This window comes from Podarcis gaigeae (assembly GCF_964106915.1).
Source record: "Podarcis gaigeae genome assembly, chromosome: 6".
Taxonomy (NCBI): domain Eukaryota; kingdom Metazoa; phylum Chordata; class Lepidosauria; order Squamata; family Lacertidae; genus Podarcis; species Podarcis gaigeae.
In genome coordinates this window covers 10,800,342-10,828,324 of record NC_139682.1, presented here as the reverse complement: position 1 = coordinate 10,828,324, position 27,983 = coordinate 10,800,342, and the positions used below count along the sequence as shown (strand labels likewise).

General features: G+C 42.3%; 1 protein-coding gene and 1 long non-coding RNA gene across 9 annotated transcripts; one reads left to right on the top strand and one right to left on the bottom strand.

The window, feature by feature from the left end:
• Nucleotides 1-25,465, top strand: SS18L1 (SS18L1 subunit of BAF chromatin remodeling complex). 6 transcript variants are annotated; one of them, XM_083744574.1, is made up of 11 exons: nucleotides 1-54; nucleotides 9,195-9,271; nucleotides 9,955-10,039; nucleotides 12,623-12,767; nucleotides 13,775-13,972; nucleotides 14,591-14,755; nucleotides 15,258-15,359; nucleotides 17,034-17,126; nucleotides 18,441-18,560; nucleotides 20,167-20,294; nucleotides 21,037-25,465. In XM_083744574.1, exons 2-11 carry the CDS (start codon nucleotides 9,195-9,197, stop codon nucleotides 21,061-21,063), a joined length of 1,140 nt encoding a protein of 379 aa, XP_083600700.1. In that variant the 5' UTR covers nucleotides 1-54; the 3' UTR covers nucleotides 21,064-25,465. The 6 variants fall into 6 exon arrangements, with proteins under 6 accessions (XP_083600700.1, XP_083600698.1, XP_083600695.1 ...); XM_083744569.1 differs by lacking the exon at nucleotides 1-54 and adding an exon at nucleotides 97-707; XM_083744570.1 differs by lacking the exon at nucleotides 1-54 and adding an exon at nucleotides 100-430.
• LOC310847224 lies at nucleotides 21,324-27,714 on the bottom strand. Of its 3 annotated transcripts, XR_014565680.1 has the most exons (4): nucleotides 27,584-27,714; nucleotides 25,864-25,909; nucleotides 23,484-23,578; nucleotides 21,330-21,432 (listed from the first exon to the last, which is right to left on the bottom strand). It is a non-coding gene; the product is annotated as an uncharacterized lncRNA (long non-coding RNA). The 3 variants fall into 3 exon arrangements; XR_014565679.1 differs by lacking the exon at nucleotides 23,484-23,578 and having other exon boundaries at nucleotides 21,324-21,432; XR_014565681.1 differs by lacking the exon at nucleotides 21,330-21,432 and having other exon boundaries at nucleotides 23,484-23,581.
• Nucleotides 27,715-27,983: the final 269 nt, after the last annotated feature.

Here is a 27,983-nt window from a genome sequence, read left to right as displayed (position 1 = left end):
GCCCCGCCCCCCAGCTTAAGCCGAGCGCTTTGGTACGCAAACAGCGGAGGTGAGGTAAGCGCGCGGGCGGCCGGCGAGCCGCGCGGCGCTGCGCACACGACGTACGCGCGAGCTCGACGACTGCTCCTCTCTCCGCCTCTCCACCTGCCGCCTTCACGCACTTGGCGTACCGCGGCCTCCTTTCCCTACGCACTTGGCGCACCGAGATGCTCCTGTTGGCCAAGACAGGGAAGAGATGCTATTCGCTTGCGACAGGAAACCCAGCAGCAGGGATGCACCATGTGCATTGCAAAGGGGGAGGAGGGGAAGGAGCTGGATTTGGAGGAAGGGGGGTGGGTGAGCGGAGCAGCTCAGGTGGCTTTGCTGCCTCCTCCACCACCAAGCCTCGGCAGCTGGCTCTCCGCCTTGCATTGGGAGTAGGAGCGTCCAGGTAAAGGGGGTGCACGAAGGTTCTTGGTGCAATGCCCCTGGCTCATTGCAAGGCGCAGATTGTACCATCTGCTCTGGCTCCCCTCCTCATGCACTGCGGCGAATGCTGTGCCCGTGCACGGCAATAGCTGCTAGATAATAACAATATTATTACATCCTGGGAACCACTATATTATTTGACACATCTTTTTAAAAAAGACCATCCCACCATGTCGGTTGCCTTTGCTTCTGCTCGCCCAAGAGGCAAAGGAGAGGTCACCCAGCAAACTATCCAGAAGGTAACAGAAAAAGAACCGGGGGAGGGGGGTGGAATTAAGAGCATGCTTTAATATAGACAAGCGTGTGTGTGTGTGTCAATGTGTGTGCAAGTCTCCATCGTAGGGAGTGGGGAGGGGGAAGGGTAATTTTATAAGATGCTCCCGCTAAGTAGTGAATTTGCAAGGGCTTGGAAAGATGGACCGCTGTAGAAGAGGAGGAGGCGGAACAAAGCAAAGGTGTTCAGATGATGGCAAAGGGAGAGGGAGAAAGATGGAAAGGATCAAAGGAGCCGAGGGAGAATGTTGCAAAATGAGACGGATATATTTTCCTTGCAGGATCTTCGTGCTTGGAAATACTTCCATTGCTGCGTACGTTGCAGAAAATAGCCCAAAGTGAAAACAGACTGTTGTGTGTTATATACGACAGCATAGCAGCGTTTTTAGCACAGAAAGAGAAATCTGCCTATTTGTGGCCGTACGTCTTTATCTTTGTATTTTCCTCTTCGTTTTGGAAGGCTCGTCATGGTTTTAAAGGGGACCTTAAGGAAGTGTGACACTGGATTATCGCTATTTTTCGTCTTAAGGCTTTCTCTTTTTTTATTACTATTATTATTTTAAAAGAAAATGTGTATTGATGTCAAGTGTTTGGCATGGAACGATTCTGTAAGATCCTCTGAAAAGCAACAACGTTGCAGATTCAAAGGCAAAATCTTAAATGCTTGATGGAGGGAGGTTCGGGCATTTTCATTAATTCATTTCTAAATGGGAGCAGAATTGTAACCTTTGTAAGGAAAACAAGGCAGGTGTTCCCCTGTGTACAAGTTTGCAATGCCGCTTTCTGAAGAGGAGAAAGCCCTGAGAGGGAGAGGGGCAGGGGAATGTACCATCCAAGTTCTCCCCCTGCCTCCCTTTCCCAGGGAACGGGCTGTAAATAATAGGAGAGGTGTGGAGATGTCAATAATGAGTAATAGATCTGTTAACGCTTAAACAATACGCTATTTCCAGTGCCTGCCCGTCAGCCTCCCTCTATCCTTGGAAGCGGGCATGCTCCTAGCTTTACAGTAACAATTGTTCAGGAGTCTTAGCCCAGGGTCTTGGAAGAAGCCAAGGAGGATTAAAGATCTGATGACAGATCTGTTTGTCAGTGATGATGGAAAATGCAAGAAGGAGGTGTTGGAGCACAAATCTGCAGCACATAGACAACGCTGTCTTGCAAAAATGCAAGATAGCTTGTTTAAAAACTCATCCTAGCAGGTGTAGATCTGGAAGTGTACATTAGGCAGGTTAGGAACCTCCTGCCCTCTCAATCTGGGTAGGACAAAAATAGCCAAAGTTAAACGCTTAAGGCTACAGTTCCAAGTCTAGGAAGCAAAGCAAGTGATTTGACTTCTGAGTAAACATTTGGCTGCAAGTCACATTGACTTCCATAGGAGAGATGATTGTTTATATAGTGCTATAGTGTTTTATATAGGAAGATAGGAAGCTGCCTTATACTGAGTCAGATCATTGATCCATCTAGTCCAGTATTGTCTACACTGACTGGCAGCTGCTCTCCAGGATTTTAAACTGGGGTCCTTCCCAGTTCTGCTTGGGGATGCTGAGGACTGAAGCTGGGACCTTCTGCATGCAAAGCAGATGTTCTTCCACTGAGTTATGGCCCTTCCCCATATCAATCCCTGCCCCAAGGAGCTTACAGTCAGCAAACAGATCTCAATATACGTGTCACTATCTTAATGAAATAAATGGGTCTTTCATATCCTTCACTCTCAGATTAATAATAATAATAATACCCCGCCCATCTGGCTGGTTTCCTCAGCTATTCTCGGTAGCTTCTAAAAAAATATTAAAACATGCCCTGTGTTGGCTTTTCTTACAGGTTGCTTGTTGGTACTGGATTATACCAGAGCTTAGTTGACAAAGCTGTTTAGTTGGCTGGTGTGATACTGTGAAATAGATCTCAAACAACTCAAATAAAATATTCTGAATATTACAGTTCTGAAAATGTTTTTAATTTGGGTTTTTAACACGATGTGTGGGAAAAGGTGTAGGCATTTTGTGATGCGTGCTTCATATAAAAGTGAGCCCTTATCGTTTGCACTGCAACTCTTTTGCAATCATTTTGTCAAAAGCATTTCGTGGAAAGTGTTTCCTTATTTGGATTCCTTGCTACTGTACATTTAAATCCAAGACTGAGAGTTAATTAATCCTGGTTGGCGTTATTTATGCTTAATTTGGCATTCACGGGATTATCACTAGTTTAAGGCCAAGCAGAGCATGAAGGTGGTTGCTATTAGCATCTTGTATTCAGGGATACATACATTATCACTGTGTTTGAAGGTTCTACTGATAGGTTTATTGACTGCCATCAGATGTTGCCAACCTTTTGGGACACTGTGGGCAGAGTGGGAACTTTCTCTCAAAGTGTGATAGGCACGTCCCCCTCAGATTGCTTCTCTCCCACACCCATTTCTGAGTCAGACAGAAAACCGGAGGCTCAGTGAATGCAAGAACTGCTGCTTTTCTGTGGGGACTGGGTAAAAAAAATGGATCCAGCAGAACTAAAACAAATCTTCCTGAATTTGCATGCTTTTGCCACAGGGATCCCCAAGAACTTTCAAATTAAATCTTTCAGCGGTAGACTACTCAGTAATATTTTTTTTAAAATCACAGATCCGATGCTTGTCAGCACTACAAAAACATTGATCCAAAGCATATCTTTGTGATCGTTACACAGCATGACAATGAAACCACCAGAACATCTGTGTATGCATAGGTGACCTATGATTTGATACTGGTTTTGAGGTGATCCCATAGGAATCTATATAATCTTCCCTGTGTTACAGTGCAGCTTTTCAGCCTGTTTATTATTATTATTAGTAGTAGTACTAGTAGTAATAATAAAGCAAAAAATCACAGCTTGTCGGGGAGAGACCATAGCTCAGTGGTAGTAGTAAACATGCATTGAATCTCTAAGTTTAAAAGAATCAGGACATGTACTCTGGACTTTAGGAAGGCCGGTTGCAGAAAGCTCAAGGAGCTACTGAGTGAGATCCCATGGCCAGTAATACTCAAAGAGAAGAGAGTCCTAGATGGATGGGAGTTTCTTAAAGGTGAAATATTGAAGGCACAGGTGCAGGCAATTCTAAAGAAACAGTGTGACTGCATAAGGAGCTTACAGATGAGCTGGGATTTAAGAAGGGCACATATAAGAAATGGAAGAAAGGGGAAATCACAAAGGAGGAGTATACATGAGTAGCCAACAGTCGCAGGGTGAATGTCAGGTTGGCCAAAGCTCAGAATGAGCTCAGGCTTGCAAGAGAGGTTGATAATAATAATAATAATAATAATAATAATAATAATAATAATAATGTTTCTTCAGCTATGTTTGAAGCAAGAGGAAGAACAAGAAAGTGGTAGGCCCTCAGGGTCCCTTCCAACTCTGTGATTCTAGGTGATTCAAAAGACCCCTGTCTGAGACCCTGGAGAACCACAGAAAGTGAAAGCAGACGATATTGGGCTAAAGGGCAAATTGTCTGACTTGAGATAAGGCAGGTGTTTCAGTTCCTGTGTTATCCCTAGGCCCCTGTCTACATAGGGAGCTGCCTTAGTCAGACCACTGGTCCCTCTATCTAAGCATTTTCTACACTGATTGGCAGCAGCTCTCCAAGGTTTCAGGCATTCAGGGACATTCCCAGTGCTACTTGGAAACGCTGAGGATTGAACCAGAGATTTCCTTCATGCAAGGCAGATGCTACAACACTAAGCTAAAGCCCTTCCAGAGTTTCGGCCACACCCCCTTATCATAAATCATCTCCATGCTATTCTGATTCTTAATGCCACTGTAGTAATTGAAAGTAATAACAACAACCTTGTGATACTTAGATGAAGGGCTGCATAGAAATTTAATTCTATTATTATTCATAATATATTTATATTTATTAAATTTCTATGCTGCCCTTCATCTGATGATTGCAGGGTGGTTTACAATATAAAAACACAAAAATACATATCATAATAACAAACAAAAATAATACTCTAGCATTATATGTAATAAATATAAGCAAGGTGACAATTATTTGCATTATTATTATTTACTGAATTTATATACTGCCCTATACCCAGAGGTTGCATAAGGTTTAGTCCAGATTTCAGTCTAGCTGTGTCTGGATCATATCTATAGCCACCTTATTGGTGAACGACTGTCCAACAAAAAGTTCTCAAAGTTGTTTGCATGGTGAAGGGTGGCTTACAAACATATTGCTTTGGGGTAGTCTTTCACACGTAGGCCTTCTTTGCACAAAGAAATGGACTCTCTCTCCCATCTTATTTCTTTCTACGCAAATTCCGTCTTTCTTGGAGAGAAGCCCCTCTCTGGAAGCACCTGCTTTCCTCCCCCAAGACCTAATTCAGGAACAGATCAGATAATGATAACCATCTAGTTTCCCCTTTTAAAATTTATTTTTAATTTATTAAACTTGTGTATCACCCTTCCTCTGGAGATCTCTCTCTCTTTTTTTAAAGAATATTTATTAAAATTTTCAATAGTAATACAATAAAAAGAAAAAAGAAAAAAATAACAAAAATACAAAAATAAAAATAATTAAAAACACACAAAGTTTCCATTACTTATTTTCCATTAACTTATTTCCCGGACCTCCTCATACCTCCCTTTTTTGTATTCCAATTCAGATTGTTAGTTCAGCAAATCCTTATCAATAAATTTTTACCTATTTCTAAACCTTTTTTTCCCATATTCTCTTAAAGCATTACAGCTGGAAACGACTTAGTTTCTATCCAACATCATTCTAACATTCATTAATTTTGCAATATTTCTGTAAATAGTCTTTAAATTTCTTCCAATCTTCTTCCGCCGACTCTTCTCCCTGGTCTCGGATTCTGCCAGTCATTTCTGCCAATCCCATATAGTCCATCACCTTCATCTGCCATTCTTCCAGAGTGGGTAGATCTTGTGTGGAGATCTCAGGGTGGTCCACAAGATAAAAACTCAAAACAGACAATAGGAACAAACACATTTAAAAGGGTATAGGATGTTAGTCAGCCAAAGGCCTGGTTGAAGATGAACGTTTTGACCTGGTGCCTAAAGGTGTATAATGAAGGTGCCGGGAACATTTGGAAGAGCTACAGGTTCTCCACTTCTGACGTGTGTATGAGGTGCATCTTGAATACTCTGCTGTTACAGATGTTGTGCTATTATAAGCCCCTCAGGTGCCCAGGCATAATTTCAGGGGTGAAAAAAAGGCAGAAGTGAGTTGAAAGAGAGAGCTAGTTATCATGGAACACCCTGCCCCCCAAACACATCCAATACCTTTTAAAACAACCTAGTTTATGGTGCTGGTAGAGACCCATTTCCATCCATCTCCTGTTGGACTACAGCTCCCATCATTCCTGGCCAGGGGCTATGCTGGTTGAGATGAATGGGAAGTGTCCAACAACATCTGGAATACATCAGGCTCCCCATCCCTGGCATACATTATTAGTTACCCCTTAAAAAGCAGGAATGGGGGATATGTGACCGACCAGATGCTGTTATGCTCCAATGCCCATCATTCCTGACCATTGGTCATGCTGGCTGAGGCCAAGGGAAGTTGGGAGTGGCAAAGTGTATGGAAGGCTAGAGGTAGGCTGACCAAAATGTTTGAATGGCATGATCCCATTAATGTTGCCCACAGGTCTCTGTAACCCCCTGCCCAATCTCTCATTTGCTTCCTGTTCCTCCACCCCTGGCATAATTTGCTTTTTGATTTGATCAAATATCTGTATGCCACATCCCCAGGGACATAGGAAGCTCCCTTCCACTGTCAGATAGTTGATCCATCTTTTTCATTATTGCCTATATTGACTAGCAGTGGCCTACCAGGGTTTCAGACGGCTGACATTCCAGGCCCTGCTGGGAGATGCCAGTGGTTGAACCTGGTAACCTTCTGCATGCAAATCAGATGTCCTGCCTGAGCTATTGAGGAAGCTAAGCTCAGGTCAGCTCAAAGGTTCCTCACATCTGCCATAGAGCCATGGGAAAGAGCCTCAAAGAGTGGATACCTGCAGTCTCTTCTGGGAGCCGCAGTTGGGCCTGTGTTATATATGGAAAAATCTGAACAACTTCCCAAAGCCCCCGACAGCCATTATGTTTTATTTATCTTACTTCATCTCACTTTGCCCTCTCTTGGGAAGTTGCAGATTGTGCCCAATGGGACAGATCAAGCAAATGGGGAAAAAGCACCTGTGAGGATGGGGTGGCACTACTCAGGGTATCTTGACCAAGCCCCACCCATAAAACCTGCAGCTAGCATTGCAGAGACACACTGTCCTCCCCAGCCCCAGAGAATTTGTGTGCAAGGGCTAAGCCCCTAAATACCAGGAATGGAGAGCAGGATTTGACCACAACACACAACCACATTTCCAAGTACAGCACTTTACTGTTTCCTTTGGAAGTGCACGACAGCTGTGCATTTGCAGGAGATAAATTCAAACGGATGCATTTTCCAGAGGAGCCATTGTGGTAGGAATGAACAAGTTGCCTGCCCTGGTGTTCCATGGCTGAGCAAGGCAGTGTTTTGTCTTTCTTGTATCCCAGTTTGCAGATGGTTTAAATTGCCCCAGAGAACTTTTGGGGAACCACCAGACACAGGCAACTGCCTTACACTGAGTCAGACCATTGGTCCACCCAGCTCAGCATTGCCCACACTGACTCTCCAGGGTTTCAGGCAAGGCTCACTTGCAGCCCTACCAGGAGATGCTAGGGATTGAGCCAGCAACCTTCTGCATATGACTTTTAAAAGACATCTGAAGGCAGCCCTGTATAGGGAAGTTTTTGGAAGCTGTCCAGAGTGGCTGGGGCAACCCAGTCTGATGTGCGGGAAACAAATAAACAACAATGCAAAGCAAATGCTCTGTCACTGAGCCTATGTCTACCCCCAATTTTATATTCCATTTCTTAGACTGGACATTTTGAAATGCTATATAGGGCATTTATAAATATTTTTCTGTAGCTTTTGGGGTAGAAACAGGAACAAACTGGAAATAAATACACCAAAGAAATGTTTGTGCTTCCTCCAGTTCCTTTGCACTGATTAATATACAAATGTGAAATGCTACGAAAACCTAGGCAAAGGGATGCAGTCTGTGGCTGTGACATTTTTTAACAACAAAAAACAACAAAAAGCAGCAATGAAATTATTTCAGGACTTCAACCTTCTTCGACATGAGTGGGGGGTGGGCAGGATCCTTTGCTCCATTCCTTTATGCTTTTCCCCAGTCGTGTTCCCTAGAAACAGAAAGGCTTCTTCTAGAATTTAGCCAAAGGCATAGTTCAGTCAATCATTGCTTTTGATTTTCTCCTAAATGCCATTTCACTGGTGCGTGGCTGCACAAAATTCCCCTTCTGAATGGAAACGTCTCTAAGGAGGGAGAATGGATTGAGGATCTTCCTGCTCTCCTTTCGTCTGCTGCTTCAATCTAGTCACTGATGCAGATTTCAGGCCGAGTTCTGCATCCCTGCTTCTTAGACCACCATCACCAGCTTGGATGCTTCTACCGTTGAATAGGATTTAATGCATGGCTTCCATCCACCAGGAACTGTGTGTTTGGTATTGTGGGCCCAATTCTGTGGAACGTCCTTCTAGCAGAAATCAGACCCCGGCCCCCACTGAACTTCAGACTTCTCAATTATTATTTTAGCAAGTGTTTTGAGTTTCTGATTCCATGGTTAATTTTGTTGTTGTTGTTGTTTAGTCGTGTCCGACTCTTCGTGACCCCATGGACCAGAGCACGCCAGGCACTCCTATCTTCCACTGCCTCCCGCAGTTTGGTCAAAATTTGGTTTGGTTAATTTTAATAAGTGTTTATCTTTTGTAAGCTCATTGTACACAGTTTAGAAACCATGCTGCTAAGCAGTATATAAATTGTTGAAATAAAGAAAATAGATGCAACAAAAGAAATAGTCTTAGTAAACCAAAAGGGTTCCTCTCCAGAATAAAAGGGTTGATCATGCAGCAGAGCCTCTTCACTGATCTATGCGTTTTTCAAGGCTCAGACTAATTCTCCTGGATTCAGCTTTTACCCAGACCCCATGGAAAACCAAAGTGTGCACAGAGTGTTTTACCTGCAAGGGGATGGAGAGGCTGATCGAGGAGTGGTGCGCCCCACTCTAGCTAAAAAATCCAAATCTGTTCACAGACCTAAAAAGGGTTATGAGCCCTCGAGTAGGCAGTACCAGCCGGTGGTCTAATTCTGTATAAGACAACTTCAGATATTACGGTAATTTCCATAATGGTGTGCTGCATTCATTTTAATCATAAATAACTATCTCCCTGCTTCTTTCACCTTGCTTTATCTACTTTTAATGATGATTAATGCACATGCATAAAGAGCGTGCAAGGAAAAGGAAGACTACAGAAAGTTTTAGCTAAACAAAGGAAGGAATGTACAAGGTCCCTGACTATGTTTCAGTCAGTCATATCTTGATCTTTTATATTCTGTTTTTTAATCCAGATGTTGGATGAAAACCATCATCTAATACAGTGTATTATGGACTATCAAAGCAAGGGCAAAACAGCAGAATGTACTCAGTGAGTATGATTTTTTGTTGTTGTGTTGAAATATATGTGTTTATTGTTTTATTCATTTAAAAGCCTTTCTAAACTGATTTATGTTTAAAAACATCTAAGCAGTATAAAGAAACATCACATAAAAATAGACCAGTGTCATAAAAACAGAAAAGCAACACAAAAACAGGAATCTAGTTGTAATAGGATCTAAACTTATGGGCCAAGGAAAGCCTGGGCAAAAAGATATATCTTTAAAACATGTATGAAGGAACTGATGGATTGTGCTTCATGCATAGCACAGGGAAGGGCATCCCATAGTGCAAGGGCAGTAGTGGAAAATGTCTGGTTTTGGGTTTGACCTGTGATATTCTGTAGGGTGCAATGTCACCGACAGGATTTCCCCAGATGATCTAAGTAACGTTGCAGGTTTGAGCAGGGGCCAGGTGGTATTTCAGGTAACCAGGTCTCAAGAAGTTCAAAAATTTATGCTAATAAGAAGATCTTGAACATGGCCTGGGGCAGGATTACATTGCATGCTTAAACGGGTGAATGTTAACTCTTGACTCCTGTTGCTACACAAAATCTGTGTTTTGCTGAGCTTGCAAAGGTGAGTTAGATCAGATGCACATAGCCACTCCAGAGAAGAAAAGGTGTTTTTCTAACCAGCTTTACTTCCTTAAGATGTCATGTTCCTTTGCTTACAGATATCAACAAATTTTGCACAGAAACTTGGTCTACTTGGCAACAATAGCAGACTCGAACCAGAATATGCAGTCCTTGCTTCCTGCTGTAAGTACTGACTGATGAGATTGAATGAAATCCAGTACTTGCAGCTAAAGATATGCTTTTTGTGGGGAAATAAACAATGCTGCCAACATGAGCACAAACCCAATGTGGACATGCCTGGAGCTGATTTTCCACTGCACATATTTTAGGGTCAATACCATGGTTATAGAAAGTGCATTTCCTTATTGTTAGCCTGCACATATCTGGGAACTGGTCTGCACATGAAGTGGTAGAGTTTTGGGGTGGAAGAGCTGGAGCGGACTGTGCCATGCTGGACTATAGGTGGGTAACTGCATTTAAGAATTTCCTCTGAATTGTTAAAATAAGAACAAAAGGTACTCCTTGCAAGGAAGGGGGCTGAAAAAAACCTTTATCCCTGAAAAGCTAAGTAATATAGGTTACCGTATTTTTCGCTCTACAGCACGCACCCGACCATAACACGCACATAGTTTTTAGAGGAGGAAAATCCGTAGGCATGCCACCCGTAGGCATTTTCTCCATAACACGCACAGACATTTCCCCTTAATTTCTAGGAGGAAAAAAGTGAGTGTTATGGTGCAAAAAATATGGTATTTAATTAGCAAAGGGTTGTTGTTTTTTGCATGTAGAAATGATACAAATGCTACCACCCCTCCAAGGCAGTCTGAAGCGGTATTTTCCAGAATTCACCTAGCCCAGTCTGCTGTAGAGAAGGGCTTCCAGTATGTGACTTCTAAACAGGCCTGAACTCCAGTACCTTGTTACAAAATTGGACACTGCCTTACCTGGAAAGGGTGGCTTTTCATCTTTTCAAGGAGTTGTGGGGAAGTGATGTTGCAGAGATGCAGCAAGCCTTATTCTGATATTGCAACTGTATACTACAGAGGTAGGGAACCTCAGGCCCTCCAGCTGACAGATGGGGGGGGGGGCTGAATGTATGTTGAAATGAGCCTACTGTAGAAAGGTCAAATTTACATTTGTTTCTCCACCCACTTTTGCCTCCAGTCCTGACCATCACTAGCATGTGGCCCCTAGAAGGCTGCTCAGAAGAAAATGCAGACCTCAGGATGAAAAAATTCCCCATCCCTAGTTATTTCTTCTTCTTTCTTGCCTGCTTTATACAGGGGTACCTCGGGTTACATATGCTTCAGGTTACAGATGCTTCAGGTTACAGACTCCACTAACCCAGAAATAGTACCTTAGGTTAAAAACTTTGCTTCAGGATGAGAATAGAAATTGTGCTCCGGCAGCGCAGCGGCAGCAGGAGGCCCCATTAGCTAAAGTGGTGCTTCAGGTTAAGAACAGTTTCAGGTTAAGAACGGACCTCCGAAACAAATTAAGTTCTTAACCCGAGGTACCACAGTACTGGTTGGGAGAGAAGGGTGGGTAAGAAGCTTGACCCCTGTGGCAACAGAGTAGGAAAACTCCTCCAGCAAAATACCTCCTTGCCCTGGAGAAGGCTCTTAAAAAGGGGATACCATCTCCCAGGTGGAAGTTGGCAATACTGAGCTAGATGATGAATGGGTGATAAGACTTCATTCCTAGTTGGGTGGGGTGTATGTGCTGATATGTACATGTTTCATTTCAGGATGCAGACATGCAATTGGGAGATTGCTCCCTTATTTTGCTATCTAGTAAAGTTCTTGGCCTCTGCTGCTGCTCCTTCCCCTTAATATTTTTATTTTATATTTAGACTGCCATTTATCCCAAAAGATCCCATAGCAGCATGTACAAAAGCCTATATAATACAGCTATTTTGAAATAATGAATTTTTTTGAACAAAGAATTCCAAAAGTCTAGATACAGCACAATGGTGTACAACTGTAGTTTGTGGGTCTCCTTATGTCCTAAAAGACCAAAGGAAAAGAGGTGTCTTTAACTGACACTGAATAACATTGGATATGTACATGCATGTTATGAAACTGGGCCAGGTCAAGGTTGGGTTTAGAGATATAAAAATGTTGACTATGTCCCTTCAATGACCCAACACAAATTCTCTATTGACTTCAAAGGAAGTTTTACCTGCACAGGAAAACCAGACACAGAATTTATTTAGCTAATATATATCGTTTGCATTTGTGAAGTTAAAATTGGAATATTTCAAAATGTTCAAAATGCTAAGCTACATTTTATGTTGTTTTGGAAGTGCTCATCTAGGAGTTAAATGTGACAGGCTCGGGCTTTGTGTGTTCGCTGTTTTCTAATTAACTGTCTGGTAATTAAAATGGATTACAAAATAGCAGAGCTGCCATTATCTAACATATTTTCATGTATCTCCATACTCCAATGTGAACCTCCAAACCTGATGTTAATCTTTTGTAAATATCAGTGCTTTTTATCCAAAAGTTATATAATTTCCTACACAAAACAAAAAACTGTTTCATCACGGTCTGCTTAGATGAAGGTGATCGTATATGTCATTATCATTGCTGTTGATTTTTTCATTACTGAAAAGTCTTATTCCTGCGTTGATTCATTATTAATAATGTCTAATAATAATAAATAATGGCAGGAATTCTGTCAGATCCCCACTCCTCATAGCTTATTCCTACAATAAATCCCTCTTGCTGAATCTTTTTTCCCCCTTCTCCTTCTTGCCATCTGCAGCCACCGACGCAAAACATGAACCTCGGTCCAGGAGGAATGAATCAGAGCGCATCCAACCAGTCTCTTCATGCACAGAGCAACCTCAGTGATGCAATCGGGACAGGCCTTCCGCCTCCCTCCCTCATGCAGAGTCAGATCAGCAATGGTGAGCTTTCCATGGTTGCCTGGCAACTGCATCGCAAATGCCGAACGTGCTTCTAAAGGAGCCTTTTATGGCTGTTTAACTAGCCTCTCGGGCATGTGGAAAACCTCAGCACGGGCTTAAATATGCACACAAATCAGTTACAATTCTTCATACAGTTGCCACTTGCATTCTGCAACAATGGATTTCCTATAGGAGGAATTGATCCATGAACACTGAGGTGGGTGCTGTTCAAGTTCTTTAGCGTATGTTGGCTTCAGCGGCTTTTGTGGGTAGCATAAAAAGCACTGGTTGCCAGCATCAAATTCTCGCTCTGTCACCAGTGATCTAATTTCAAGCATTTTGAAGGGTGAAGGGAGCCCAAGAGGGAGCATTTAAATGTGGCACAGAAAAAAAGGTCTTTCACTTTTCTTCACTCAAATGGCCAAATTGTTTTAAGGTCTCATGCAGCCTGTTCCTGTGCAATTTACTTAGAAGTAAGTCCCACTGTACTGATGTATCCTTTCCCCAAAGTAAGCATACCTAGAATTGTAGGCCCCCTGTCCAGAGATTGAGAACTTGGGGATCCTCTAGGTATTGTTAAGACTCAGTGTTGGCTACCCCTGACTTTATACAGCCCACGTGGTTCCCTGCTCACCTCCTCTTCCCTCCCAACCCCACCCAAGTATTTATTCCTTCTGTCCTATATATTTGTGGCAAATTACCGTAGGTTCCTCACTGGATGTCATTCCCAAACTCCAAACCATTCGCAAATCTGACGTGGGGCGGGGGGGGGGGAATTCCAATCCTTCAAAGTCCATATTTTGAATCTAAAAAGAACTGGGAGAGGTAAGATAGAAAGTAGCATAACATGAGCATAGTTTTTGAGCTTCCTGGCTGCACAGTTTCTGTAGCAGAGATGTGGAAAGCTTAGATACTGGCAACTCGAGAGTGAAGGAAGGCAAAATCTGAACAGGATTCAAAATCAATATTCATTGCCACCCCTTGTTTCCTTCTTTGCTTTCTGCTAGGTCCCAATCACGTGTCTATGCAACAGTCAGGCCAGAATACCATGCCCACGACTTCCCTGAGCATGACTGTCAGTAGCCACGGAACCGGAACCGGCTATAGCCATACAGTGCCTGCGTCTCAGAATGTACCAATGCAAGGCCAGGGATCAATAGGCAACTACGTCTCGCGAACAAATATCAACATGCAGTCCAATCCTGGTATGGTTGGCTTGGTTTGGCCTGGCCTTTTTTGTTGTTGGATAGATATGCCATTTTAAAGTGTCACGGGGCTCTTGGCTTCTGTGACCACTTATAACAGGGTCAGACCTGGGGAGGTGGGCAGTGGCAGGAATCAGGTTCAGAGCAGGGCTACTGAAGAGCTCCAAATATGTCTGAAGCTTCCTTCAGAGAAGGGAGTGGAACGGACTCCCTTGGGAGGTTGTGGGCTCTCCTTCATTGAAGGTTTTTAAGCAGAGGTTGAATTGCCATCTGCCATAGATGCTTCAGTTGAGATTCCTGCATTGCAGGGGGTTGGACTAGATGACCCTTGGGATCTCCCAGCCAACCCTATGATTCCTTACATTTTAGCATCAATGATGTACTTTAAAAAGAGAGAGTATAGGTCCCTGCCCCAGGTGGTTTATATTCTAAAAATAGATGAAGGGGTGGGAAATTGAGATGGAGGTAAACATATGCTGTTATTTCACATATACTTAAGTACAATTGCAATATATATTTCTTAAACTGAAGTTTATTCTACTCAGGGCTACAGTGGTAGTAGTGGAGCACTGTGTAGAGAATTTGAGAATGTAAAATGTGTGTGTGTGTGTGTTGCAGTGTCCATGATGCACCAGCAAGCGGCAACGTCACATTACAACTCTGCACAAGCAGGGAGCCAACACTACCAAGGGCAGTCTTCCATTGCCATGATGAGTCAGAGTAACCAAGGCAACAGCATGATGGGCCAACGGCCAATGGGCCCTTACCGACCTTCACAGCAAGGTAAATAAGAACCAGGGACTCAGAACTGTATAGCTCCGCAGTGTTGCGTGTGTTCCAAGGGCATGACCTTATGAGATGGAAGATCCATGGTTGGATGTGAGCTGGGTCTTTTTAAACAGCAAATTCAACTGCTGAGAGGCCTACCTCAGGTGTGGAAAGTATCACTGGGGAATCAGGGTTAACACTTCTTCCCTCATCACTGCAGTTTTGTAGTTGCAGGGCAAAGAGCAGTTGGGGAGGGTGTGATCCCAAAAATGCCACAGGATGAATGAACCAAAACAAACTTCCAGTGCTATGGTCCTAATAGAACTCAGTTTCTCACACTGAAGTTCACAGCAGAGGCAAGACTTGAAGCCCACAGTGCTAGGCCAGAACCTCCTCTGTATAGAACAGACTTACAAGTCAGGCAGATAGGGTATCACTCCCTTTAAAGAGGTTGTTTCAGTTATCCACCTTTGATCTCACTGTAGACTGACAACGGTACTCTCACTCTGCTTTGTAGGTTCCTCTCAGCAGTACATGGGCCAGGAGGAATACTACAGTGAACAATACAGTCATGGACAAGGTTCATCAGAGCCCATGAACCAGCAATATTATCCCGATGGTAATTTTGCTGAGTATTGGGGAACATGGTTCCATAATGCCGTTGACCTGCAGAAGGCTTCTGGCACCCAGGAATGGAATTGAAAGACGGAGGCCAATCCACACAAATGCTCCCAAGCCTTTACCTGAAAATAAGACCTTACGATATTTATTGGAGCTTTATTTTCAAGCAAGTAGGCCTGAGATCACTGTGCCAGGGGTGGGTTGGATGGGTGGGTGGTGGTAGGAAAACTAGTTTGTAGGTGGCATAGTTGAACCAAGGGAAAAGAGGTAAGTTTGGACAGGGTTATATCAGCAAAGAACCCAGACCACAAAAGGCAGAAAGAAAATATGCAGGATGGATCAGGATTCAGTGCTAATAAGGACCACCATTCACATAGTGAAATGGCAACTAAAATGATCAAGGGGATGGAGAAACTCACCTATGAGGCAAATAACAACACTTGGGACTTTTTAATTTAGAGAAACGAGGCAACATGATAGAACTGTATAAAATTATGCATTGCATGGAGAAAGTGACTAGAGCAAATTGTCCCCCCACCCCCTTAACACTAGAACTTGTGGACATCCAGTGAAGCTGAATGTTGGGAGGATTCAGGAGGCAAAAACAAATACGTATTCCCACAGCACATAGTTAAACTGTGAAATTTGCTTCCATAAGAGGCAGTAATAGCCACCAACTTGGATGGCTTTAAAAAAAGGATTAGACGAATTCAAGAAGGATAAGGCTATAAATGGCTACTAGCTCTACCTCTATTGTCAGAAACAGTAATGTTTTTGAATACCAGTGGCTGTTGCACTCTGGTCCCGCTTGCAGGCTTCTGATGTGCATTTGGTGGACCACTGTAAAAACAGGATGCTGAACCAGATGGGCCAGGTGAACCAGCAGTGTCAGCAAGTAGGAGGGTTAAGGCGCACCAGGATTGCCAGCATGTTGTAGTGGTTAAGAGCTGTAGACTCGTAATCTGGTGAACCGGGTTCACTTCCCCACTCCTCCACATGCAGCTGCTGGGTGACCTTGGGCTAGTCACACTTCTTTGAAGTCTCTCAGCCCCACTCACCTCACAGAGTGTTTGTTGTGGGGGAGGAAGGGAAAGGAGAATGTTAGCCGCTTTGAGACTCCTTCAGGTAGTGATAAAGCGGGATATCAAATCCAAACTCTTCTTCTTGGCAGTGGGCTCTCTGAATGGAACTAGGCAGCAAGAGGGGTCAAACAGCTGCAAAATGTATCCAAAGAAAAACCTAGGAAGGCAGTTGGAGAGAAAACCCTATGTCATTTGTCTTTGAAGCGTTTCAAGGGAAACTTTCTCATGGGATATAAACCTTACAGCTCCAAAATTTAGAAAAATAAAAACAGAGTTTGAACCTTTGCACGTCTCTTTTTAGAGATTTAAGTGCTGCTATATTTCTCCCCATGTTTTTTGTTTAATCCAGGTGTGAGCTACACTTCAGTCATATTTACACTGCAGGTGTTAACTACCCATCCTCCTAATGGGACTTGTAGTTCTGCAAAGGGAGTAGTTCTGTCAACAGAATTCTGTGCACTACATCACACATTTGGCAGGAGCCATAACTCAGTTGATAGTAATACAAGTTTGAAATTGTCATGCATCTGAAAAATGCACAATCAATTTTAAAAATATCAATTTCTTATGTACCTTTCTTTTTGTCATAGGTCACGGTGATTATGCGTACCAGCAGTCATCTTATTCTGAACAAAGCTATGACAGATCATTTGAAGATTCTACACAGCACTACTATGAAGGAGGTAAGAAGACGTTATGGAAGCAGTTCTTGTAGAACGCATCAGATGTTGGGTGTATGTGTGTACACACACACAAAGTGTTTTACTGCTGCTAGCAATACAAAGATATAGCTGTTCTGTCTTCCTCTAAGAAGATGCCAGCCGCCATCTAGGTAATAGGTATAGTAGGGATAGGGAACCTGTGGCCCTCCACATTCCTGAACTACATCTCCCGTTCTTCCTGATCACTGGCCAGGGCTGATGGGAGTTGTAGTCAAATAACATTTGGTGTGCTATAGGTTCCCAATCCCTGGGCTGAAGGTAAGTGCCTCCCAGGAAACTGCCAGCTGCAACTGACTTCTAATGTTGAGGACAACAAAGGCCCAGCTGCAAGGTTCTTTGGTCCATTAAGCAGGGCAATGATTTGGCCCTCTTCTCTTATAGTATACCCCATGTCCCAGAGAGGGGCTTCAGACTTAAGCGGGGGAGAGTGTTGCAGTGCTTATGTTAGTGTAAGCAACAAATGCCCACTACCCCCAGCTTGCTCTGAATAAAGGAACCTCCATTATACCATTGCTTCATCTAGCTTATTAGTAACCATACTGACTAGCTGTGTTTCAGACAGAGGTCTTTCTCAGTCCTTCCTGGAGATACCAGTCATTGAACCTGGGAACTTTAGCATGCAAAACATGTCGTGTCTATTTGCATGCTCTGAAGCAGCCTTAAGATTAGATGGATGGGACTGAACAATCAGCTGTTGAGTCCAGCCACATACCTCCAGTCTTTAAGCATTAAGTGCCAAAACTACACCTATGTATACTCGTCTGCTTCTGGAGGAAAGGAAACCTTGCACAGTGTTGACTACAACCCCTTCTTTCATGGCAAACTAGAACTTTTTTTAAGTACAAGTCTTGAAATATCTGAATTTCTGTTTTTTAAAGTTTCCACACAGGCTACGTATATGCATGCTCAGTGATGCAGGTGACTGAAAAGTTCCCTCTGATCCTAGAAATCTGTATTGTGTGAGCCCTGCAAAAACAGGCACTTCTCTGTGCCATATGCAACCCTGTGAGTGTAGCCATAGGAAGGAACTGACACATGAGCTGGAGTAATTGCATTGGCAGGCACCATTTCTTATTGAGAACTGGTGTGAATACAGTGGCACATTACTCACCCTTTCACACAGATTAGTGCTTGGAAGTGATGCCTTTCTTTTATGGATAAGCTTCTCTCAAACTGGCTGCATCCGTGGAAGATTTAGAGTATGCCATTGAACCCTATGTGGATGTAGGGTGCTGGTTAGCTTGCAAATCAACCCTATTGATATTCTGTCTTTAGGGAATTCCCAGTATAGCCAGCAGCAGGCGGGATACCAACAGGGAACTGTACAACAGCAAACGTATTCACAGCAGCAATACCCAAATCAACAGAGCTATCCAGGACAGCAGCAAGGATATGGTGAGAAAATGTGTATTGCCTTGCTTTGCTCTACTTTGTAGCTTGATTCTGCACAACTGTGTACCCATTCTCCCTTTCTTTCTTTCTTTCTTTCTTTCTTTCTTTCTTTCTTTCTTTCTTTCTCCCTCTCTCTCTTTTTAAAATTTATCCTTTTTGAATTTTACAACAAAACATGCAAATTCTTTAACAAAACCAATAATTCATATCAAATCAACCTCCCCTCCCCCTCTATCTGTGGATCCTTTCATTTTGTCTTTACTGCTGCATATCCAAAATAATTCCTTAATTATTAATTTTTCTCTAAGAATTTCCTTTATTTAGCTTTACTGTTCATTTTATGTCAACTCTGCTGGCGTTTTAATTTGTTTACAATTATTTTTCAAATATTCAACAAACTTTCCCCAGTCTTTATTAAAAGTTCTTTCTTCCTGGTTTCTTATTCATCATCATCATCATCATCATTTATTATTTATACCCCACCCATCTGGCTGGGTTTTCCCAGCCACTTTGGGCGGCTTCCAACAAAATATTGAAATACAATAGTCCTCCCTTATTCCAAGAGTTCAGGGCAGCATTTGTAGTCCCAACCCCTTCCATCCTCACAACAATCCTGCAAGGCAGGTTGGGCTGAGAGAGAGAGAGGTTGTGGGGAGAGTCTGGCTTTGTAGCTGAATGGGATTTGAACACTTGTCTCTCCAGTATAAATCCAATTCTCTAACCATCATACCACACAGGTTTTCTTTATAGTAGCCTGTTGATTCAAAAAGAACCACAGACGTGTCCCATGCTCACTTACCTAAGGGTAAGATTTGTTGATATAGTGGGACATACTTCTGAGTCAACATGCAAAGGAGTGGACAGTAATGCAAATAAGACCTGTGTCTGCAACTGTCTTCTGAGCCTAATTGTAAGTTCAGGGATATCATCCTTGCTGTCAAGTTTTTATTAGTCATTACCATAAGAAAAGCACCAAAACTAAATGCAAAAGTAAGTACTGCCTTGGAACCTTTGAAATCCAACAATATATATATACAGTTCTCCTCCTGTCAGTCTATTATCACTATAAAAGCAGGTTTCATACATAAAAGAATCAGCCTGGGGGTGAAAATCAGCTTCACAAGCCCTCCTTGAAGGCCTGCCGTCTGGATAAATAAGATTGCTTGGTCGTAGAGACAGAGTTGCTATTACTACTACTACTACTACTACTACTACTACTACTATTATGGCCTCAGCTTTGTTAACTTTTAAATGGCCAGTGAAAACTTTCCTATGTGTCAACTTTCAGTTAAAGAGCCGTGCTGGTTGTTGTTATATGTTGTGCTTGTTTTTATTTTTAATTGTTGCTGCCTTGTTTCTGAAATTATAGTTAGATTACCTTTATGAAATTATTGGTTAAATTATTGTAGCTTCTCTGTCAATTTAAAAAGTGGGATATAAACAAATATGTAAACAAATATGCAAACAAACTCAGAAGGAGAAATTTAAGTATGTAGTCTACTATGCATGTATCAAAATTATGTTTATATTTTTCTGCTGTCAGGCTTTTAATGACATGATGCAACCTACTCTTGAACTCTTGACAAGACGTTTGCTGTTATATTCCCAGGTCCAGCCCAAGGAGCCTCATCACAGTACTCCAGTTACCAACAGGGTCAGGGGCAACAGTATGGAAGCTACAGAGCTTCACAGACAGGACCATCTGCACAGCAACAGAGGCCTTACGGCTATGAGCAGGTAAATCTTCCCATTTAGATTACTGTAATGCACTCTATATATGGCTACCCTTGAAAGCAGGCTGGAAGCTGCAGCTAGTCAAAATGTGGTGGTGGGTCAGGTTGTTAAACGGGTCATCCTGCTAGAATCACATTACTTTGATCACACACGACTTGCGCTGCCTTCCAACATGCTACTGGTCCCAATTCAAGGTGCTATTGTTACATAGTAACACAGGAAGGTGCCTTATGTAGTAAGACCATTGGCCCATGCTGGTCAGCACTGCCGGCACTGAATGCCTGCGGCTCTCCAGGGTTTCAGACAGGAGCTTCTCCCAGCTCTATCTGGAGATGCTGGAGATTGAACCTGGACCTTACAAAGCAGATGCTGTTCCAATGAGCTTAGCATAAATAAGTAAGCATGCTAGTACACAAGGAGAAAATTGTGACTGCTTTGCTCCTCCCTAGCTCCTGCTGCTGCCACACAACTGAGTGTGTCTGACCCTGTGCTCAAGGTTTGTCTCCCCTAAACAAATCATGAGCCATAAGCCAAGAAAAAAAATGTAGTTTGTTTGGAGGACAGACCATGTGGCCTGGTGTAGACATAACTTTAAGCTTAGCTCCAGATAGTGCCCAATTTTTCCTGAGTATTTGCACTCACTCATGGTGAGCCATAGTTTGGTTTAGCGTTGCATGTGAACCAGGCCTATGTGTCTGTAGAAATGACTGTGTTAATTTCTCTCTTTCTCTCTTATTTTTAACAGAGCCAGTATGGAAACTATCAGCAATAAAAGGACAAGCACCTGTGTCAGATTTGTTTCAATATTTATGTCCGTCTTTTGAACTTGGATGTACGGGCAGTTTTTGATTAATCGTAATATGTTGGTTAACCCCCTTAGCACAAAGGAGCATTTGTCTGTGAAATAGTATTCATTTCATGCTGGATATGAAGCAGTGCACTACTGGTAACAAGGCAATGCTTTAACGGTTTGGTATGTTTTGGTGCTGTGTATAATACTGTATGTTGATTCAATGCAAAGGTTCTTCCTTCTCCTGCCCCCACCCTCACTTGATGTCTAGCTTTAGAGGTTACTTGAACATCAGTATCCACATCACACTGAGCTATTTTTCTTCTTCGTCATCTACAAGGCTACAATATTCTGTAATACATCAAACACATACAATTAAGTTTTTCGTGCTCTGCTCATGTAACTGCTCTTAGCATTGTTTTCAAGGTGAAACAGCCTGGATGTGCTGCAGATTATTTTGTATCTACTATCCTCTGAAATCAATAGATCCTAATTTGATGGTATTGGGATAGGCTCATTTTATTGCATTTTCTTGGTTTTTATTCTGAACTGCAAATACGGAAATGTATGGGCATGAGTTTGATTTGCTAGATACTTTCAAAGTGAAACAACAAATTAGTACAGCAGTAAGTAGGGCCTATTTAAGTCACCTTTCCACCAACTATTTATGATTGGGGTTTACTGCTGACTTGGGATGATGCCCTTATATCCCATAGCAGGTCAGTACCAAAGAAGCATTAAACTGCTGAAATGTGGGCAGTAGTTCTACTGAATTTATACTAAACCACCAGAGAAGACTACTCTATTTCAGCTATCCTGGATATATGACCATGGGTTCAGTTAGTGTGTGGCCGAGGAATCTGGAATCTGGTAAAGGAAAAGATTGATTCCTTCTGTACCTATTGTATAATGTTCTTGGATAATTCATGTACTAGGACACATTTTTATGCATCCTGGCCCAGGTGATGACATCAACATAAGGGACATTTGTGGTGTCCTGTAGCAAAAATAAGTCTGCAAGTTGCTTCATGAGACTTGCATCTCTTGTATACGTCTATCTGTTGCATTGCTTGGAAAATAGGTGCCTTATCAAGAAGGCAAAGCCATTACAGGCTCCCGGACTAATAATGAAGGGCAACAGAAGAGCTGTGCTTCCATTGCTATGGGGCTGCCTGATTCTGGGAAGAGATTTGCCTCTCTCTACTGAGTGTCCCCACAAGGAACCTTCCTTCTTCAGGCGGCAAGTATGTAAAGAAAATGAATTTCCTTCACATAACTAATTTACTGCAGGATATAGTGTGAACTCAGTGCCAAAATAGTTACCACTGTGGGGAAGACCCAGTATAGTTGCCTTTGGCATAAACTGGGATTCTTGTAAAAACAAAGTTCTATGATTCATTCAGTAACAATTCAGTGGGGTTTTATTTCCAATTGAGTGTGCTTAGGACGGCTACCATAAAGACTTACACCTGATTTAAATATCTGCAGTATGACCATTTACAATAAAATGTACTGCGGAACAAATTTAGCCAGTAGGATGATGAAATGCAGCCAAAGCGAAGCACTTTAAAATTCCATTGATTTCACTGGGAGAGCAGTGAGTGTGTGCTTGAAATCAGTGGGACCAAACTCAGCTTAACTCTAATTGGATCTGGATCGTCTATCTGCCAAAGCAAAAATTCACTAGTACCATTTTAATCTTGTTATCCAAGCTGTAGGTAAAACAAACTCCAAGATTCAGTCTGTCAAAAGTCAATATAGCTTCATATCCACACAAGTTGTTGAGAAGCATAAATGACCATCCAGACTTTACTACAAAGTAACTGTATCATGCACATTAGAGATAGTGCATGTTTCCCATGCAGCTGATTAGCTGCCAATTCATTTTCTGATCCTTCCACTTACTCAGCCTTCCACCAAAAAATATAGCCATAAACAAAATCAGGTTACAGACTTAAGGGCTGCATTCAACTAAGTCATACTCTGAGTAGACCGATAGAAATCAACGGACAAGTTAACTGAAGACTTTCTTCTGTAATAAGATTGTTGACCTATATATTACAATGGCAATATTTTTATGAGCATATTTAGACTAATTAATATATTGCAATTTAATGTTTTGATTTTTGTATTTTTAACCTTATGATCTGCCTGGACATCAATCAATCAAAAAGATAGTCATGCCTAACTTAAGTCTATTTATTTCAGTGGGTCTACTCTAAGTATGATAGCTCTTCCTTGGTATTTTGGCTTCAGTAGCAGTTTGGAAACGCTGTTTCCAGTAATCAGATATATTCACGGACTGTTTATTATATTTAACTGACTGGATCCTGCATTGTTAGGAACTACAGAAAACATTGTAGCATTTAAAAGGCACTGTTGCTATAAAAATTATTGCTCACGGTGTGTCTTTTGGTCACACTGGGTTTCTTATGCTGATCACCTGCTGGGAATGAGAGAGCAGGTACACACCAGGCATTCAGTATCACATGGATCCCTACTCGGGGAGGGCAGAAAAGAGAGGGAAAGGAAGTCAGTAGGTCTTTGGTCCCCTCATCTTTGCAGGGCTCCTTCACAATTCTTGCCTGCCCTTTTTATCAGTTATAAAGCTCAGCCCTCGAAGCTCCTGTACAGCCTGACAGTGTCTAAGACAATACAGGGTAGTAGGTTAAGGGAGATCATCACTCCAGGATGGGCCACTGCTCTGTAAAATCCTTATAACCCAGGGACAGCGGCCTTGTAGCATTTAGAGGGCTACAAGTTCCACACCTCTCCTTCAGTTGCCTCAGCTAGTACTGCTCATCCCCATGATTTCTGCAGGGGTGCGTATCTGAGGGGCACCCATGCTTCCTACTTTCTGGCACAGCCTTTCCCTTCTGCATACAGAAAAGGGAGCCACACAGCCCTTTCCCTATGATACCTTGGGTCAGATGCCACTCAGCTCTGAATGCAAGTGCTGCCCAACATACAGTTTAAACATAAATAAACCAAACTTAAAGCTTCTAAAACATTTAAACTGTAAAAGATTGGCAAGATGTTCAGTTTGTTGTTCACCTGAATATGTATGAGGGTCAGGGAAAGTGCTGCTCAAGATCTACCCTTCTGCAAAATGTATTTAGGAATTTTTATTCCACTTAAAATATATTAAGAGCATATAAAGGTATAAATGAAAACTATTTAATAATTTTAAAGGCAGCAATAGGGGGGATGGGACTCCAATATACCTAGCATTGCTAACAAGCAGTCAGTGAAAATACAAAGCCACACAGGCCCAAAGCAAACAAATCAACATTTGTATAGTTGTTCATCAAGAAGAATTTTTCTCTCTATTGTCATTTCTGTCTTCCTTTTTCTGAACCCTTCATAGCACTACGCACAGCGATGGCTCTATTTACAACTCTGCCAGTGCCATGTAGCACTTTTGGGTGATGGCCAATAACTCTCTGCCTAGCCTGCTTGGTCATGCCTGCAGGAGGAACCCTCACAACCCATGTAACTGCACAACAATGGGTGGTTATGTTCACAGGGAGCAATCAAAAGAGGCCTTTGCAAGAAGCCATGAGCCCCTCGTGCAGAGTACCCTGGCCAACAGCCACTGCAAAATTTCCAGCAGTTGTTGCATGGCAACTACACTGTAGGGTCTCCTATGTTCCTGGCATTTGTAATGACTTGACTGTTTGTGCTGATGCAGGAGAAGCTCACACCGGTACAGTGGGAAACACTAATGGATTGCCTGCCTAGAACATCGAGGTGTTAGAATAAACAATGGTCACCTTCACATTAGAGTTTACTGATAGCCAGAAAAGAATGCATTGCTCCTTACCAGCTTTGACATCTGCTTCTCGTATGGTTTTTAGCATTGCTGAAAATCATTTTTTAAAGACCACAAGCATTTTAACAAGTAAAACAGCAACATCGCATCAGTTGGAAATGTCTTACATTAAGAATTTCTTGAATGTTGTGTATATACTGTATTTGAAAGAGCGCTTTGGAAATAGTTTGTACATTATTTCCTAATTTATACATGATTTTTAGTGTTAATATTTCTAACTGTTAATAACAAAATATTTAATGTGTTGTCCATTTTTATGTATTGATGTGGAAACAAAACGGTGATGCCAGCATTTTGACTTTTTTCATTAATTGTATCATATTTTCTGTTTTGTAATACAGAATGTTTGGACATGTTTTAGGTTAAAATGAATTGATTGTGAAGCCAAGTAATGGTACTTTTTCGTATGATGAAAAGACTTTTAAAAGGACTGCTGTAATCATGTTTGAAGTCTGTTCTTTTTTTAATTGCAGGTTTAATGAAAACAATACATTAATCACACTTCATTTATATTCTGAAATATTTCAAGTAAAGATCATTGCATGAGAAAAAGTGTTAATGTCAGTTTTCAAAATGTCAAATCTCATTTGAATTTCAAGATCAGGTTTTCTAGTTTCCTATTTAGCCAATGATCTCACTAGAAGGCATTGACACAGTAACATAGAACTGATATATTCATAGAATTAAAAGAATGCTGCATGAATTCCAATAGTTCATTAGCAATCCACTCCCATGGGGGTAATTTACCAATAAGCCATTGGAATCCAATTTAATAAATTTGAATTTAAGATAAATTTGTTTATACCCTGCCTTTCAGAATAAAATCTTTCCAAATAATTTCTAGTAGCAATAAAAACAGTAGTAAAGAACAGGCAGGGCAGAAAATACACCAGCAAAAAAATGTTTTTAAAACAGTATATAGCAGTGAGCGTGGAAAGAGGAATACTTACCCCTCATAGAAAGCCTGATGGAACGAAAAGGTATCCACAGCAGTGTCTAAAAACAGTAAGAGAGAATTTGTTGGATTTCTCTAGGGAGTGTTCCACAACTATGGAGCCAATGAAAAAGCCCTGTCACTGGTACCACCATTCTGACCTTAACTAATGATGAGCTGGAGAGCAATGCCTTCATAATGGTGTAATCCATGTTAGAGAACTTCAGGCCTGGGAGTTGACTGTTGCCCTTGAGACTCTTTCCAGGCCATTCTCTCACAAGCCCTTTCTCAAGCCCTCCACAAAGCCTTTGCATGGCAAGAATGTGTCATTGAATTGTGACAATGTCTTTTGCATTCCATAAGGCAGAAATGTAGGTGGCTGTCAGAAGCCTGACAAAAGTCAGAAATCTTTTTACCTTTGCATGGGCTGAATGTACAGTGGAACCTGGGGTTACAGACGCTTCAGGTTACAGACTCCGCTAACCCAGAAATAGTACCTTGGGTTAAGAACTTTGCTTCAAGATGAGAACAGAAATCGCACAGCGGTGGCACAGTGGCAATGGAAGGCCCCATTAGCTAAAGTGGAACCTCAGGTTAAGAACAGTTTCAGGTTAAGAACGGACCTCCAAAACAAATTAAGTTCTTAACCCGAGGTACCACTGTAGTTTATTGTATCTGAACCAGTGTGTGAGTGACTGAGGCTAGATATACCTCTTCCAGACTGGGCTGTAATTGGCAAAACAGTTGGACTCAAAACTGATGAAAAGCAGTTTTGATCACTGACACATGTGCAGGTTGAATACATTCAAACTGGGAAAAATGCAAACCAACAGCACCTTTGCCATGTTCAGAATTCAGTGTCCATATCTTCTCTCAGATTAGACACTGGAAATTAGTAGAGCCAAGTGCAGGTACCCCCATATTTATAGAATCATAGAACTGTAGAGCTGGAAGGGATCCCAAGGTCATCTAGTCCAACCCCCTGCAATGCAGGAATCTTATGCGTGATCTATTCACACATGACCATGTATATATACATGGCGCTGAGAAATAAATAGAAACCAGGAAATAAATAAAAACCAGCTGAAGAGTCCTCATGGCTCGAGGAGACCCTCCCCAGAAGCTGAAGAGGACATTGTGAAGGACAGACGAAGCCCCAAAGAGACTAGAGGCACAGCGGGACTTTGTTTAGGCTGCTCATCCTACCTGGGTAAAAGGTAAAGGGACCCCTGACCGTTAGGTTCAGTCGTGGCCGACTCTGGGGTTGCGGTGCTCAGCGTACAGCTTCCAGGTCATGTGGCCAGCATGATTAAGCCTCTTCTGGTGAACCAGAGCAGTGCATGGAAACACCGTTTACCTTCCCGCCGGTGCGGTACCTATTTATCTACTTGCACTTTGACATGCTTTCAAACTGCTAGGTTGGCAGGAGCAGGGACCGAGCAACGGGAGCTCACCCCGTCAAGGGGATTTGAACCGCTGACCTTCTGATCAGTAAGTCCTAGGCTCTGTGGTTTAACCCACAGCGCCACCCATGTCCCTTTTAGTGGGTACTCCCCACTTTATGTGATTTCACTTATGCACATGCAGGCCCTTGTGTGAGTGAGCGGATGCCTGTATTAACAGAATATCAAGGGTTCCCCTGGTTGAGCATATACCTGCTGATTGTGTGAATGGTGCCATTTTAGCCATGTATGTCATATGGTGCTATTTTAGTTACATTATGTCACATAACTCACCTAAGTTCATTGCTGGTATATTTATACGATGCTTACGGTAACAAGTCAAAGTGCGTCTGCCAAAGGGGCCTTCTCAGTGGCTGTTCCCTCACTCTGGAATTCTCTCCCCGGAGAAGCCAGACTGGCTCCCTCCTTGGGTCCTTCTGCCGTTGGCACGTGAACTGGCTGCTGCTGCTGCTTTTAATAAAAGGTCCTTGGGAACTATGGCTACTTTGAAATGGAAAGGGCTGGGGCTGTGACGTTTTGGTTGTATTTCATAGAACCATGGAGTTCACGTTGTAAGTCACCCTGAGTTTCATGAGGGAAAAAGGCAGGATATAAATAAATATATAATGTGTCAATGTGTAAAAAAAAAAATTAAAAAGAAATAGTTATCAATTACATGCTCAGTTATGTTTAA

What these genes read in the sequence shown, in the direction of transcription:
- SS18L1 (XM_083744569.1), top strand. Translation starts at nt 639, where the DNA reads ATGTCGGTTGCCTTTGCTTCTGCTCGCCCAAGAGGCAAAGGAGAGGTC. An exon ending in TGCAGTCCTTGCTTCCTGCT is followed by an intron (nt 10,040 to 12,622) that starts GTAAGTACTGAC and finishes TGCCATCTGCAG; the next exon opens with CCACCGACGCAAAACATGAA. An exon ending in AGGACAGCAGCAAGGATATG is followed by an intron (nt 18,561 to 20,166) that starts GTGAGAAAATGT and finishes TTATATTCCCAG; the next exon opens with GTCCAGCCCAAGGAGCCTCA.